General features: G+C 39.7%; 1 protein-coding gene across 1 annotated transcript; it reads left to right on the forward strand.

Annotated features, from left to right (window-relative positions):
• The first annotated feature begins 643 nt into the window (after window positions 1-643).
• On the forward strand, window positions 644-12,458 carry LOC114878963 (otoferlin-like). Its single transcript, XM_046287788.1, has 21 exons — window positions 644-682; window positions 767-908; window positions 976-1,110; window positions 2,979-3,181; window positions 5,000-5,314; window positions 6,727-6,843; window positions 7,071-7,205; window positions 7,278-7,439; window positions 7,577-7,846; window positions 7,889-8,171; window positions 8,642-8,913; window positions 8,980-9,045; window positions 9,104-9,238; window positions 9,847-9,991; window positions 10,054-10,183; window positions 10,397-10,722; window positions 10,820-10,950; window positions 11,188-11,375; window positions 11,609-11,844; window positions 11,909-12,081; window positions 12,345-12,458. Exons 1-21 carry the CDS (start codon window positions 644-646, stop codon window positions 12,456-12,458), a joined length of 3,717 nt encoding a protein of 1,238 aa, XP_046143744.1.
• Window positions 12,459-12,793: the final 335 nt, after the last annotated feature.

The following is a 12,793-nucleotide window of genomic DNA, read 5'->3' on the forward strand; positions in this document are numbered from 1 at the left end:
AACAGAACACGATGTAACCAACATTATTACACGTTTTCAAAATGCAAAGTTTGCATCTATTTTATTTAACGCTTTTACGATGCGAGTTGGTATTATCTAAATTGCATTATAATTTTATAAAAAAAAGAAAAAAAGAAATGGAACTGCATGTATCGTTAGTCTTCCAGTAAACTACTAGACGGCGCTACTGATATTATTTTCAAAACGCGTACATAAAATTATAAACAAACTTGTATTTTTAATAATAACTTTTCTTTTAACATTTGATCATTACGAAAATATCACTGGAAGTTTCAAGAAATCATTGTAACTAATGAAACGATTATTATTAAAATAAAAATTACATCCTATGGATATATATTCGTAGCTGTTTATCGATTATAAATTAATCGAGTAATCAAACGTCGATTAATTAATTATAGACCGATAACCTCGAGAATTTTGTCGAACAAGCAGGCAACACGTCTCACAAAAGCGTAGTGCATTAAATATAAGCGATCGAGCCTATCGTAACACGATGGGCCCCAGGAAATTTCGGCCAAGCACTTATCAAGTTTGCATAACTATCCTGGGGGCAAAACATTTACCCCAAAATGCAAACCCTACTGTCGTGGTTAAAGTGGGCAATCGAAAAAGAAAAACCATGATTCGACAAAGAACTGATGCACCAATTTATAACGAAGTAACGTTATAGAATAATTATTCTAATTGAAAATTTTATAAATTCTCCACTTCCAATTCAATTAATTGTAACCCTAATTTTCAGTACTATGTCTTTGATTTATTCTGCAATTTGGAAGAACTTTTGAGCACGAAAATCGTGATAGCTGTGTATTTAAAGCATTTCGTACGGCTGAAATTTCATGGCAGCACAAGTTTTGAAGTGGCGCTCGTGTGGGAGCAGCCAGGTAATTAGGGGTCGTCAATGTTTAACATTCCTCTTTGATTCTCAAATCTGCTAATGGTTTTCAATAGATCGTCAATATTACCATAAATGGGCGATGTTGACGAATCCAAAGGATCTAGCAGCGGGGCCAAAAGGTTACGTTAAATGCAATATAGCAATTAACGTGAAAGGGGAGAAGCTGAGAGTACATCCTGACACGGAGGGTGAGGATGACATCGAAGGGTAATATCTAAAATATAGAAGTAGACCGTTAAGAACTTTCGGTATAACGCTTAAATTATACTCTCTGCCTTCGAGATCGATATAACCACTTGACAAGCTAGTTATAAATCCCTGCAAACTCGATTAAAATCTACCTCTACATCAGTCGAGCCAGAATTAATCCGATATTCGAAGAATAATCATTCCTGTCAAACTCTTAGAAAATATTTATCAAATTCAACTTCTATTTTAACTCCGATGTTCAATATTTAATATAAAACTGTCGTAGGATTATCAGAGACTCTCATAAATTTATTTTAAGACATTCAGTTAGTGGTTCATTAAATAAATACTCATTTCCTTCGACAAAATCTGTCACAAAGTCCTCTCCTAAATATTAAATAGCTGCAGAAGATTCGCGTTTAAAATAAATTTATCGATCTATTAACAAAAATGACACTAATTATTATTGAACGTTGTTTCAAAGACTGGCAAATTTTGGAAAATTCGAGTTGAATCAGAAGATCAGCATAGAAAATTGAATAATCACGCGGCAGTTAACTTTGATCGCAAGATAGCATTACCCGAGGGTCTCTTTACGAGTACCAAACTAATGTCTCTAAGAATAATTCATCGAAACTCGTCGTTGGTCGCATCAGAATCCGCGAACCGCAGCGTTCGTCTTTAATCTTCGAGGTACTACCGTCGCGTAACCGTTCATCTACATACATATTGCGTCCTTAGTTGAAGGGTAATAACGTAGCTAGATTTCCGGTATCCATTTTAATGCTAACACACGGTGCTCGTGGCGCGTGTCGGGTTAAATCGATTCGGTACCCGGCGAAATTGCGAGCGAACCGCTCGATTAATCGAGATTCGACCAATTACAGGAACCTCTTGTTGCCGATCGGCGGTGAATCTATGCCGTTCCGGCAACGAGCTCGCTATATTTTTTCCATTTACCGGGCCGATGGTTTACCGGACATGAGCAGCGTCTGCGTGAAAAACGACTTCCAAAATATCAATCCGTACGTGCAGATTTCGTTCGCGGGAATGAAGGTAAGTTGAAAAGAAAAAGAAAGAAATTTTTAATCCTCGATGATCGAGAGTCGGGATGAATGACTAATTATCGCAGGGATGGACCAGCGAGGCGTGGCAAACTTATGAACCGAGATTCAACGAGAAAATAACATTCCGAGAAATGTTTCCATCCCTCTGTCAACGCGTTAGAATCGCCATCAAGCATCGTGTCAACAGTTATCGAACCTGCGTCGTGGCTTCCTGCATTTTGAATCTCAGCCACCTATCAAACTCTGGGGAATACGGTAATTTCTACCGAGCATTGTTAATAATAAAAGAAGGAACGAAAATGTACCGAAAGCGCGGCGAAATTGCAGTTAAAAAAAATATGAAAGGACAGGATAAATTAAAAGATAGAAACACGGTTGGTAAACTGAAACTCAAACAGGCAGGTGCAAACGAAACGTTGATTAACCAGCCTTGTTTGTTCCGTTCTATTTAGACTTTAAATTATTTCCTCTACAGCTCGTCCGTGTTTAATGCAACTAACGTTGTGTAACGTTGATTCGATCCTATCGAATCTGATTTATCTTCTTTTCCCTCCGTTCTACGATCGCTTCGAGCCTACCCCTTTCACGTACCCAATATAAAGAATATACATTCTTTTATATTCCCAGTTCAATATTATCAAAGGATCTTCATTCTGATCCTCAAATATTGAGATTCGATTTTGTTAGCAATTTATAGTAAGAATTATTTTAGCTAAACGATAAAGAAAACTAAAAGACCACGAAACTGATGTAGGATGTAAGGTGTAAGATATTCTGACGTATTACATCGATTCCTTCAGGTTTTCTGCCAACTTACGGACCATCGTTCCTTCATTTTTACGGTATTGGATCGTCGGAGAGGAACAGCTGTTTCGGCAAGTGTTCCACATGCCTGCCATTTTATCGCGGTAGACTTCTTCTCTCGCTAAAAACTGAAATGGATGACCCAGAAGCGTCGTCCGGAATCGGCGCCGAAACAGAGCCTACCCCTCCCATCATCGAGGTACGTCTATCGCGATCAATTTCCTTTTTGAACGTCAATTCGTTGCACGATTGCCTTTATCGTTTTGACAATTTCCCATGTGCCACTGCGTTTGTAGATGAAATTTATTGCGCGAGAGAAAATCTGAGTTATGATAAATTTCAGAGAGGTGTTTTTCGTTTTATATTCGACCATTTCGTTCGAACGATTTTTATTAGAAATCTAAAATTCGTTTGACGATTTATTTTAATATAACATCGAGGTACCCTGGATTCATTTTTTTCTGCTTTCGCTTTCGGATACTTTTTAACTTTTGAAATTTCATCGAAATGAAATTTTTATATGAGAAATTTCTTAAGTTCGCTGAAACTTATTAAACGTTGAACACTAAAGAAAGGGGTCAAATCTCCGCCCCTTTGGTCAAGGAACAAGCGAACCCAGCCCTCGGATCGATCCCACAACCATTAATACCGCCTAATGATTCTTTATTTTTTTCAAAGAAAAGCTTATGGAGAACAGAGGAATATTACCTGGTCGCTGTTCTCTACGATGCGAGTATGATCGATCGGCGAAGATTTTCATGGAAATCAATAAGCTTCGAGGTTAGCCTTGGAAACGCCGGTAATAGACAATTCTCGCACAGCCAATGCTTCGACGACAATAACGACGGTATTGGATTCTCCTGGATACCATCCTTAACAATTCCATTCAAGTGGTCGAAAATTTCGGAACCCCTACTTCCACTTGAACTTCCTCTCAAACTAGCCTCCAATTCTCGATCGCTTGTTAACACTTTGCACTTGTGATCATTTGTATCGTATTGATTGGCTTCTAATAAATTTCATCACCTGTATACTCGTGATTAAATCAGGCTTCCTAACTCGTGGAGTAGGAGGAAGATGAGAAAAATAAAATTTTGAAAATTCCTGTTGCCCCTATATCCCCATTTTCCCTAAGAAAGCTCAATTTGATCGCGAGCGTACAATGAACGTGAATCTGTGACAATTGGAAATAGGCACACGAGTTCAAAGGGTTAACAAAGTTCACGGAGTAGGCGGTTACCCTAATTAACACGCGATTAATTTTCAGCAGGAAACAGAACGATAGCAGAGTTCGACAGCGAGACCGTGTCACGAACTACAGGGTCCCTGGATGGCAAATATAATTATCTGCCTCTTGGCTCGAGAAAGCCGTGCTTGTACGTCAGATCTTGGTGGCCCAATCTCGAGTGGAGGATGCACAATAGTAACAGTTTGGCTTTCATCGCTGAATTTCTTGTAAGTTCAACCAATTTCGCGTTTACCAATTGCAATATCGAGTGGCTTGGAAAACAGGCCTTGCTACTTCAAATGCTATTTCGTATTGAAAGTTGAAAAGTTCCGAAACAAACGTTCTAAACTTCCTCCGAAGTTGCACAATCAAAAATTTAACGTTTAACATCGTATTTTGTTAATTTCTCTAGCAATAGCATTTTATACCTCATAAACATAAATTCGCTTCAACGTAAAACGTTATTTACAATCTAAAACTCATCGGAGTTAACAATTTCCGGCGATCCAATGTTTCCAACTTTATCCCGAAGCGGCTGGTTGCAGTATTTAAAATTTAAACAGACATTTCACGGCGCGCAAACTCGTCTACATCAGCAAGCCAAGAACTCGTCGGAAGTTCGATAAATGACGCGTTAAAATTCCAAGCCGGTCGTTAACGCGAAATCGTTACACAGTCCAGCGAACTTTCACCAATTTCGAAGAAATATTTCATAGATCCTGCAAACTCGTGAATTTTCCTCGAGCGCAAGGAAATAAGAGTTTCTTGCTCAAAGTAGAACGTCGACAGGAACAGAAGTTGGAGAGACTGGATGGTTTGGTAACGTTGGAACAACCGGACGTTTATAAACTGTACAACGAAACGATTCGTACCCTGGAGAATCATTGCATCCGTTATTTGCATACGTTGGACACGGAACGGTACGGCGACCAGGGTGGCACCACGAAGCTCGATCGACATCGCGTGAATCTCTGCCGTAAAGAGATCGAAGATATCCTGACGAGGATCAGGATCAACGGAGAGCTTCCGAACAATCGTTACACGAGGATCGCGATGTCGCACGCATACCAGTACCTCAAGAAATTGAAGAAAATTCAGGAAGACGTAAGTCGAATTTAACCAACTTTGCGTTTTTCTTTCTCTCTTTAATAGATAAAAAATTGCAGGCTAAACGATCCAACTTTTGACTTAATTATGATTCAAGTTACTTTCTAATTTCACTACTTTCTAAAAGTTTTTCACTTTTAACATTTATGAAGCAAGAAAAAATTAAATAACGTTGTGCTTTAAGTTTACATTTATTTTCTCAGATTTCTTGCTTAATTTAAATAGGTATTTTTCCTAGGGAGTCTGAATTGATCGCGAGCGTACATCAATCTTTGCACGTGTCTATCTCTTCAACTGTTATACAGAGCTTTTACAAATTTACCAGCCTCAGCACAGTCTGCCAGACGTTTTCATTTGGATGATAGCCGGCTCGAAGCGAGTGGCATACGCCAGATTCTCGCCAGAGGAGATCATTTATTCAGAACAGGAGACGGAGAGAGGGAACAAGTGTGGCAGGAAAGTGGACGTGTTCATGAGGAATCCGTGGGACGAAGATGAGGCAGATTACGTAGCCTGCAAACTGGAAACATTTCTATGGCTCGGCAACGCGAAATACATCGGCGCATGTTGGTCGTCGATCCCCTCAGGATACGAGGTGGACCACGAAAGTTACGTCGACTCGTTCCCGAAATATTTCGAGTACACTCGATCCACGGTAACGACAATTTCCACTACTGCTGAAATTTCGGGGCAAGGTCGAGATACTCGACTTTAATTAACACGCATTCGTGAGATACAGGGCAGAAACAAGGGTGTATTTTTCCTGGGATTTTTTTTCTTTAACTAGTTAGGTACTTCTGATGTTTGAATGCGAACTGAACCTGGCATTGGATATTCTTTATAGATTTTTCATAATCCATATAGAAATTCGTGGTTTCAAATAGTTAATTATATTAACATTCACATGGGATTGGAATTCGTAGAAAAACAAACGCGTGTTTATGATAACATTAATGAGAAACGTAATTTGTAACTATGGCAAAGTAGTCCCTGAGCGAACACACCTTCCTAAATGCAATTACATTAATTTTGCAATCTGGGAATTTTGTCACGAGAAATGAAACTAAGTTATTTTAATTAATTCAATAATATCGAATTATAATTACACCGGAACCTTCACTGTCAATAGCACTGATCCTTTGATCAGCAACTCCAACGTTAAGATCCTAAACTAGGGTTATTAAAGCCAATAATAGCAATTGCAATAGTATTGACCTTCTAATCGACCAGTTCAATGTTAACGACCTATCCAAATCAAGCCTAATGATCTAGCTAACTCGAACAATCCGGCTAACATTAGTAACCCAGAATGGAAGTATCCAGAGATACAGGGATCAGAGTAATCCTGGACAAAGTACTTGAAACGAAACTGTGTCAGTTTGTCGAGAACACGATATCTTGCGTTGCAGGCATTTCAATTACGAGCTCACATATTCCAAGGTCGCTTTGATCCTGGGATGGATGCATCCGGCTTATTGGATCCGCTGGTACGCGTCGCGTTTCACGGTTACACGGCCACGACCAGGGTAAGCATCATATGTCGATAATTCACCTTCGATCACCAACAAGTGCTGCAACTATCTACTAGAACTTCTTCTATCCCCTTCTGCATGGAACTTTTTAAAAATAACGAGACAAATAAATGACCTTATCAATGATTATCTTTCAAATCGTAATCTCTGAATAAATGATCCATCATTTATTTGGACATTTCTAAAAAAATATTCTATTTACACGTTTACCGTGTACTCAGGCTGTTAAACAAACTCTCGATCCGTTCTGGGATCAAACATTAATACTGCCACCGAGGACCGTGCACGGAACAAAAGAGCATATTAAATTAAATCCCCCCAGGGTGGTTTTGCAGACTTTTGATCAGGACATATGCGTGAGTAACGAGATTTCCGAAAAGTGGATTAACGTATCGCCCTGAAAACGTTCGCGATTCTAAAATTGACAGGGCAACAAGGAGTTCTGCGGAAGATGCACAGCCATCCCATTAGTCAAACTCGCGGAGGAAACTTACTCGCCGCCTGATTTCCCTCCGAAACTCGAGTGGTACAAATTTAAATCGCAAAGGGATTGCAGCGGCTCGGTGCTCGCTGCATTCGAACTCATAGAGGTGAGACAGGCGATACTGATCAATATTTCCTCTCGGAAAACAGCCTTTTACGTCCCTCGCTTTAACTAGAATCAATCTGACATCTTCTGCGCAGATTAATTCTGACTTTCTACATTTCTTTGCCGTCGTTAATGTAGGTAGAAGACGACGAATCGGTAGATAGGTCGATGGACTCCTCGGAACAGGATGCTATTTACAACATACCGACGGACATCAGGCCAAAAATGGCGAACTACAGACTGGAAGTTATATTTTGGGGTGTACGCGACATGAAGAAGATTTATTATTGGCCGGTTATGAAACCTCGGATTATTATAGATTGCGCAGGAGTGAATGTAAAATCGGAAGTGATGGAAAATGCTAAGAAATTCGATAACTTCGAAGAGCCCCACATAATTGTCAGCTTGGTAATGATTATTTTTCTCGAAACTTTTGAAAAAACTTTTCAGGGAAATAAAAAGTTGAAAGCAATAGAATGTTTTATCAAGTTTTTTTCGTTGCGACCGAATATAAAGGACATGCCGGAGCTCGATATCTATTATCCTTCAATCACAATAAAAGCGTACGACTCGCGAGGATTTGGATGTTTCAAATACGCTGGGATTTGCATCGTGCCGAGCATCCATGTGTTCCTGGAGCAATTAATAACCGAGGAGCATTACGACGAGCAGATATACGAGTCGAAATCGATCATAAAGTCCCAACGATCGAAGAAACAGTCCGCTGCGATACGTAAGTCTCAACGTAGATTTCATTTCTGGTTTTTTTCATTTGAAGATTAACATATATTTCGACCGGTTTAACAATTATTTTATTTCATTCTCACGAACTACTATTTCGCACAATAACGAACGTTTCACGAATGTTTCAAGTGCCAGTTGCTAAACATTTAAACTCAGTAGAGCGTACGAACATCGATTTGTAACTTTCTCGTTTAAGAGTTAATAACGCCATGGAAAATACGGTTTTATTCAGCATGTAACCGTGAAGTTTGGTAATTAAAGTTCGTATATCAGCCTCGGTTTGATATAAACATTTTTTACCGGCCGAAAAACACGTACGTGCTAGCCTTCCTGTATGGTTTAGAATCTGGGCTAAAATTAATAGGTGTTGAATTATCGATGAATTTTTCTAACGATTGACGCTCTATTATGATCTTATAATCATAATAATGAATTCATCGATTAAAATATTACTCGTAGACTCGGTTTTCCTCACCACAAAAGCAATTTTCATTTTTCAAGAACGATTACCGATCGACCATCACCTATCGAAGAACGAGAACCAAGAATTGATCCCCTACAAGAAGATGATCGTAAACGACAAGTCGTCGATATATCAAAAGGTTTTAAGATCCCTGAAAGAATTGCTACTTTGTAGAAGGAAGAAGAGAAAGAAAGAAAAATTTCAATCGCATTCGGGGAATGAAGACGAGTCGCTCGATTGGTGGAGCAAATACTATGCTTCTGTAGAGGTAGGAAGAAGCGTGTAATAGAGGAAAACTGTTCCAGAACATGTAAGCGAAACGAAACGTTTGCAGAAGGAGAAAAGCAGACAGTTAGGCAGCTTTATTCGGGAGGATCGCGAGCTCCCGGCGACGTTCAAGGTACGACGCTTTAGAGAATTTTCACCAGCTCAGCTGTCTCTCATTGGACGGGAAACAGGTGTACGATGGTGAACTGGAGATGCAACCAGAGTTTGCAGGCTTTCAGGATCGTCTGAGAACGTTCGAGCTTTGGCGTGGGAAGAAGAGCGGAGATCCTGCTTACGATAGAGACAATTATGTTGGGAAATTCAAGGTTTGCCATCAACTTGTCGTTTCCAGAGAATAATTTTGTTACTCGGGTAATATGAATGTTTGCGGAATTGGAACAGCTATGAAAATAGCATAAATCCGATGATTGCGGTAATCGGTAAGAAAATAAATTTCTATAGAAACGAAGCATCCTTTGCATCTTCAATTTATCAGCGAGACAGTAATTATCAGCTCCCTAACGATCCCACGCCCAACAAAAATTCTCCACCCCCCCACTGAAACGCATCCGTCGCTTAAAAGGAACGTTCGGAACAATGTTAACTGCATTCGAAATAACTCTGAATCCTTCCTAATTTCAAACTTTATTCAACGAGTTGCTGTCATCTGGCAGACAGCCAGGAAGCTAGCGTCCGCTTTCCAAACAATTAAACGCCGCTATTGCAACGCAAAGACAGTCTTCTCTCCAGTCGCATTATTTTCATTCGAGAAAATAGAATCTCCGCGCAATCTCCTGAGAGGCCAAATAATTTCTCTCCAATTGCCACGATGAACGCTCTTAATGCTTTTTCCGACCCACTACATGTTCGTTTTTTAAAACTATGCTACTCTTTCCTCTCGTCAATGAAAAATGCATACTTCCTTTTTTCACAGGGACGCATCGCCGTGTATCGTTGGCCGCATCCGGATAATTTACCGTGCAAAACGAGAAGCGGTAGAAACGCGGTTAATGGTTTGTGCGACGATTATCCGCCACCCGAGCTCATCAGACTTCTGGTTAGGTTATACGTGGTGAAGGGTAAGAGTTTCATAGCGTTCATACGCGTGTGAAACCGATCGCTGGATCGATTCTCTTTCCAGGTATCAATTTGCAGCCTAGCGATCCGCTCAGCAGAAAGTCAGATCCTTATTTGTGCATCAATCTTGGGAAAACTTTTATCAACGATAAGAAGAACTACAAAGCTAACCAACTGAATCCTACTTTCGGAAGGTACGGATTATTCATTCTATTATTATTGATTTTTACTAGCAGATTCGAAAGTCTTATCTGTGTTTTTGCGACGAGAAAAAGGTTTGGGGAGTTTGTTCATGGAAATATAGAGTTTCGTGATTAAAATGTTTTGAATTAAATAAATTACGAGGGAAGAATCGAACAGATTTAATTACCGGTGGTTTTAATTTGATAATATCCGAATATTTACAGGCTGTTCGAGATAGAAGCCACATTTCCTCGGGATTACCTGTTAACCATACAAGTATGGGATTACGACGTGACTTCGAGCGATGATCTGATAGGAGAAACTAAAATCGATCTGGAGAATCGATTTTATAGCAGACATCGTGCTGCCTGTGGTATATCGAACAGTTATAGTATCGATGGTTATAACGCGTGGAGAGATCGCGAGAAACCGACGCAGATACTTCAACAACTCTGCAAGAAAAATAATCTTCCCTCGCCGGAGTTCGGCAAAGATTACGTGAAAATCGGACGAAAAAGATTCCCCTTTGTCGAGGATCAGGACGCGACAAGTACGTTTTTTTAAATAAATAGTTCGAACTTGAATGAGAGATCACCTAGATGCAAGGTCTATTTATACCTTATCGGTGATTGATGACTCTTATTCAGGCAGGGAAGAACGTATGGCGCTAATGGTACTTCATCAATGGCAAGATTTTCCTATTTGCGGATGCGCCTTGGTGCCTGAGCATCTTGAGAGACGTCCACTTTTCAACACCGCGAAATATGGTCTCGAGCAGGTGCCGAAACACGATTTGCTTGAAATTTGCAATTTTTCAATTGATAAATATTTTCGCGGAACTGCACATTTGTATGCATCAAGATTCTATTTATATTTCCATCGAGAAATATGCAATGAAGAATGATAAATGGAATTTTGCAACGTCGGTTTCGACAAAGTTGAAAGCACCTTCAGTTGTCTATATATTTATCGGTTGTTCTCAAAGCACGATCCACGTTTTCGATCGATGTTTCAGGGTAAATTGGAACTTTGGATCGACATGTTTCAATTCAACGAACTTCCAGCGAAGCCACCGGTAGACATTACCGCCCCGGTACCGGAGGAATATGAAATTCGCGTGATCGTTTGGAATACCGAGGATGTGCCACTCGTTGAAAGTCAATTTCTTACGGGGGAAAAGTGCTCGGATATTTACGTGAAAGGGTACGTACGAAAATGGCATCGGCAAATAGAGTCTTATTCCTTAACTCCCAAGAGAATATTCTATAGGATGAATTCAAAGATTTCTTACGAATCTTGACATTTGAAAAGCTTCTTCTTATATTTCTACTCTTTAATAATGCAAGAAAGAGCACACACATAAAATTCAACCCCCCTCGAATAGAATATTTACAATTGGCAAAACTAAAACCACCTTTACTGATGGTTAATTCTAGCTGGTTCCTCTACGACGATTACCAGAAAACCGATATCCATTATAGTTCCCTAAACGGAGAGGGTAATTTTAACTGGAGATTCGTGTTTCGAGTCTCGTATTCGAAACGTGAACGCGTTATGATCGTTCGTAGAAAAACGTCCATGTTAGTCGGTAATGAAATCGAGGAGAAGATGCCGTGTAAATTGAACCTACAAGTTTGGGACAGCGACCATTTCAGTTCGGACGACTTTCTCGGTGTGTGGTTAAACTTTCCAAGTTAATTAAATGTTCATTGAATCCAACGGTCCATCGATTTTAGGCGCATTAACGTTAGACTTGGCGAGAATGCCACGGGGAAGCTCGAATTCGAAGAACTGCACTTTGAAACTGCTCGATCCCAATCTGCCAACGATCGATTTGTTTAAAATGACCCGGATCAAAGCTTGGTGGCCGTTTGCTCTTAGCGTTGCCACCGGAAATTACGTTCAGGCGGTGAGTATTGAACGAATGTTCCATTCAATTTCCGACAACTTCTGTTTGCAGCCTTTATGTACGTTAAATTGAATCGACTTCACAAATTATTCAAGAAACAGCTTCTCGTTCGGGCAAAAATTTATTATCATAATTAGAATGATGTCTGGTACCACGCGAATGGGTACCATCTGTACGTTTCAAACAGAATTTCTTTTCTTTCTTCGCAAAAAGGCTCGTGAAACACTGAAATAGACTCACGTGATGCAAATGTATCTATTCAGGGCAAAGTTGAACTAGAAATATCAGTACTGCGAGCGGAGGAAGCGGACGAGCAGCCAGCAGGAAAAGGAAGAGAATCACCCCAAAATCTTCCTCCACCCAAGTACGTTAATTAAACGAAGCTCTACGTCAGCATATTAAACGAGAAAGCACTATAAAGACCTAACAATGGAAGCATTTCTATATGCATACAATCTATTAAACCTTTACTTCCATAAATATGGAATCAGTTTAATTAATTCAGGAGGAAATGTCTGACGTTGAATTTCGCTAAATCTTCTTTATCAATTCATTCATTGCCGCGTCCTGGGTTTTTATTTTTGTTTGAATTTTAACCAACTAATCAATCGCGAAATTCAATTATCTCTAAGTGACTTACAGGTGCATATTTCAAGAGCGTAATATTATTTATTCAACGTTCTCCATGAGGTTATCGTGGTGCGATCGAAAT

Source organism: Osmia bicornis, chromosome 11 (genome assembly GCF_907164935.1).
Source record: "Osmia bicornis bicornis chromosome 11, iOsmBic2.1, whole genome shotgun sequence".
Lineage (NCBI taxonomy): Eukaryota > Metazoa > Arthropoda > Insecta > Hymenoptera > Megachilidae > Osmia > Osmia bicornis.

Bases quoted from the DNA above. Each gene is read 5' to 3' on its own strand.
- LOC114878963 (XM_046287788.1), top strand. From the start codon at position 644: ATGATTCGACAAAGAACTGATGCACCAATTTATAACGAA. The intron at 3,182-4,999 runs GTACGTCTATCG...GAACGTCGACAG, and splicing joins CTACCCCTCCCATCATCGAG to GAACAGAAGTTGGAGAGACT. The intron at 10,723-10,819 runs GTACGTTTTTTT...ACTCTTATTCAG, and splicing joins CGAGGATCAGGACGCGACAA to GCAGGGAAGAACGTATGGCG.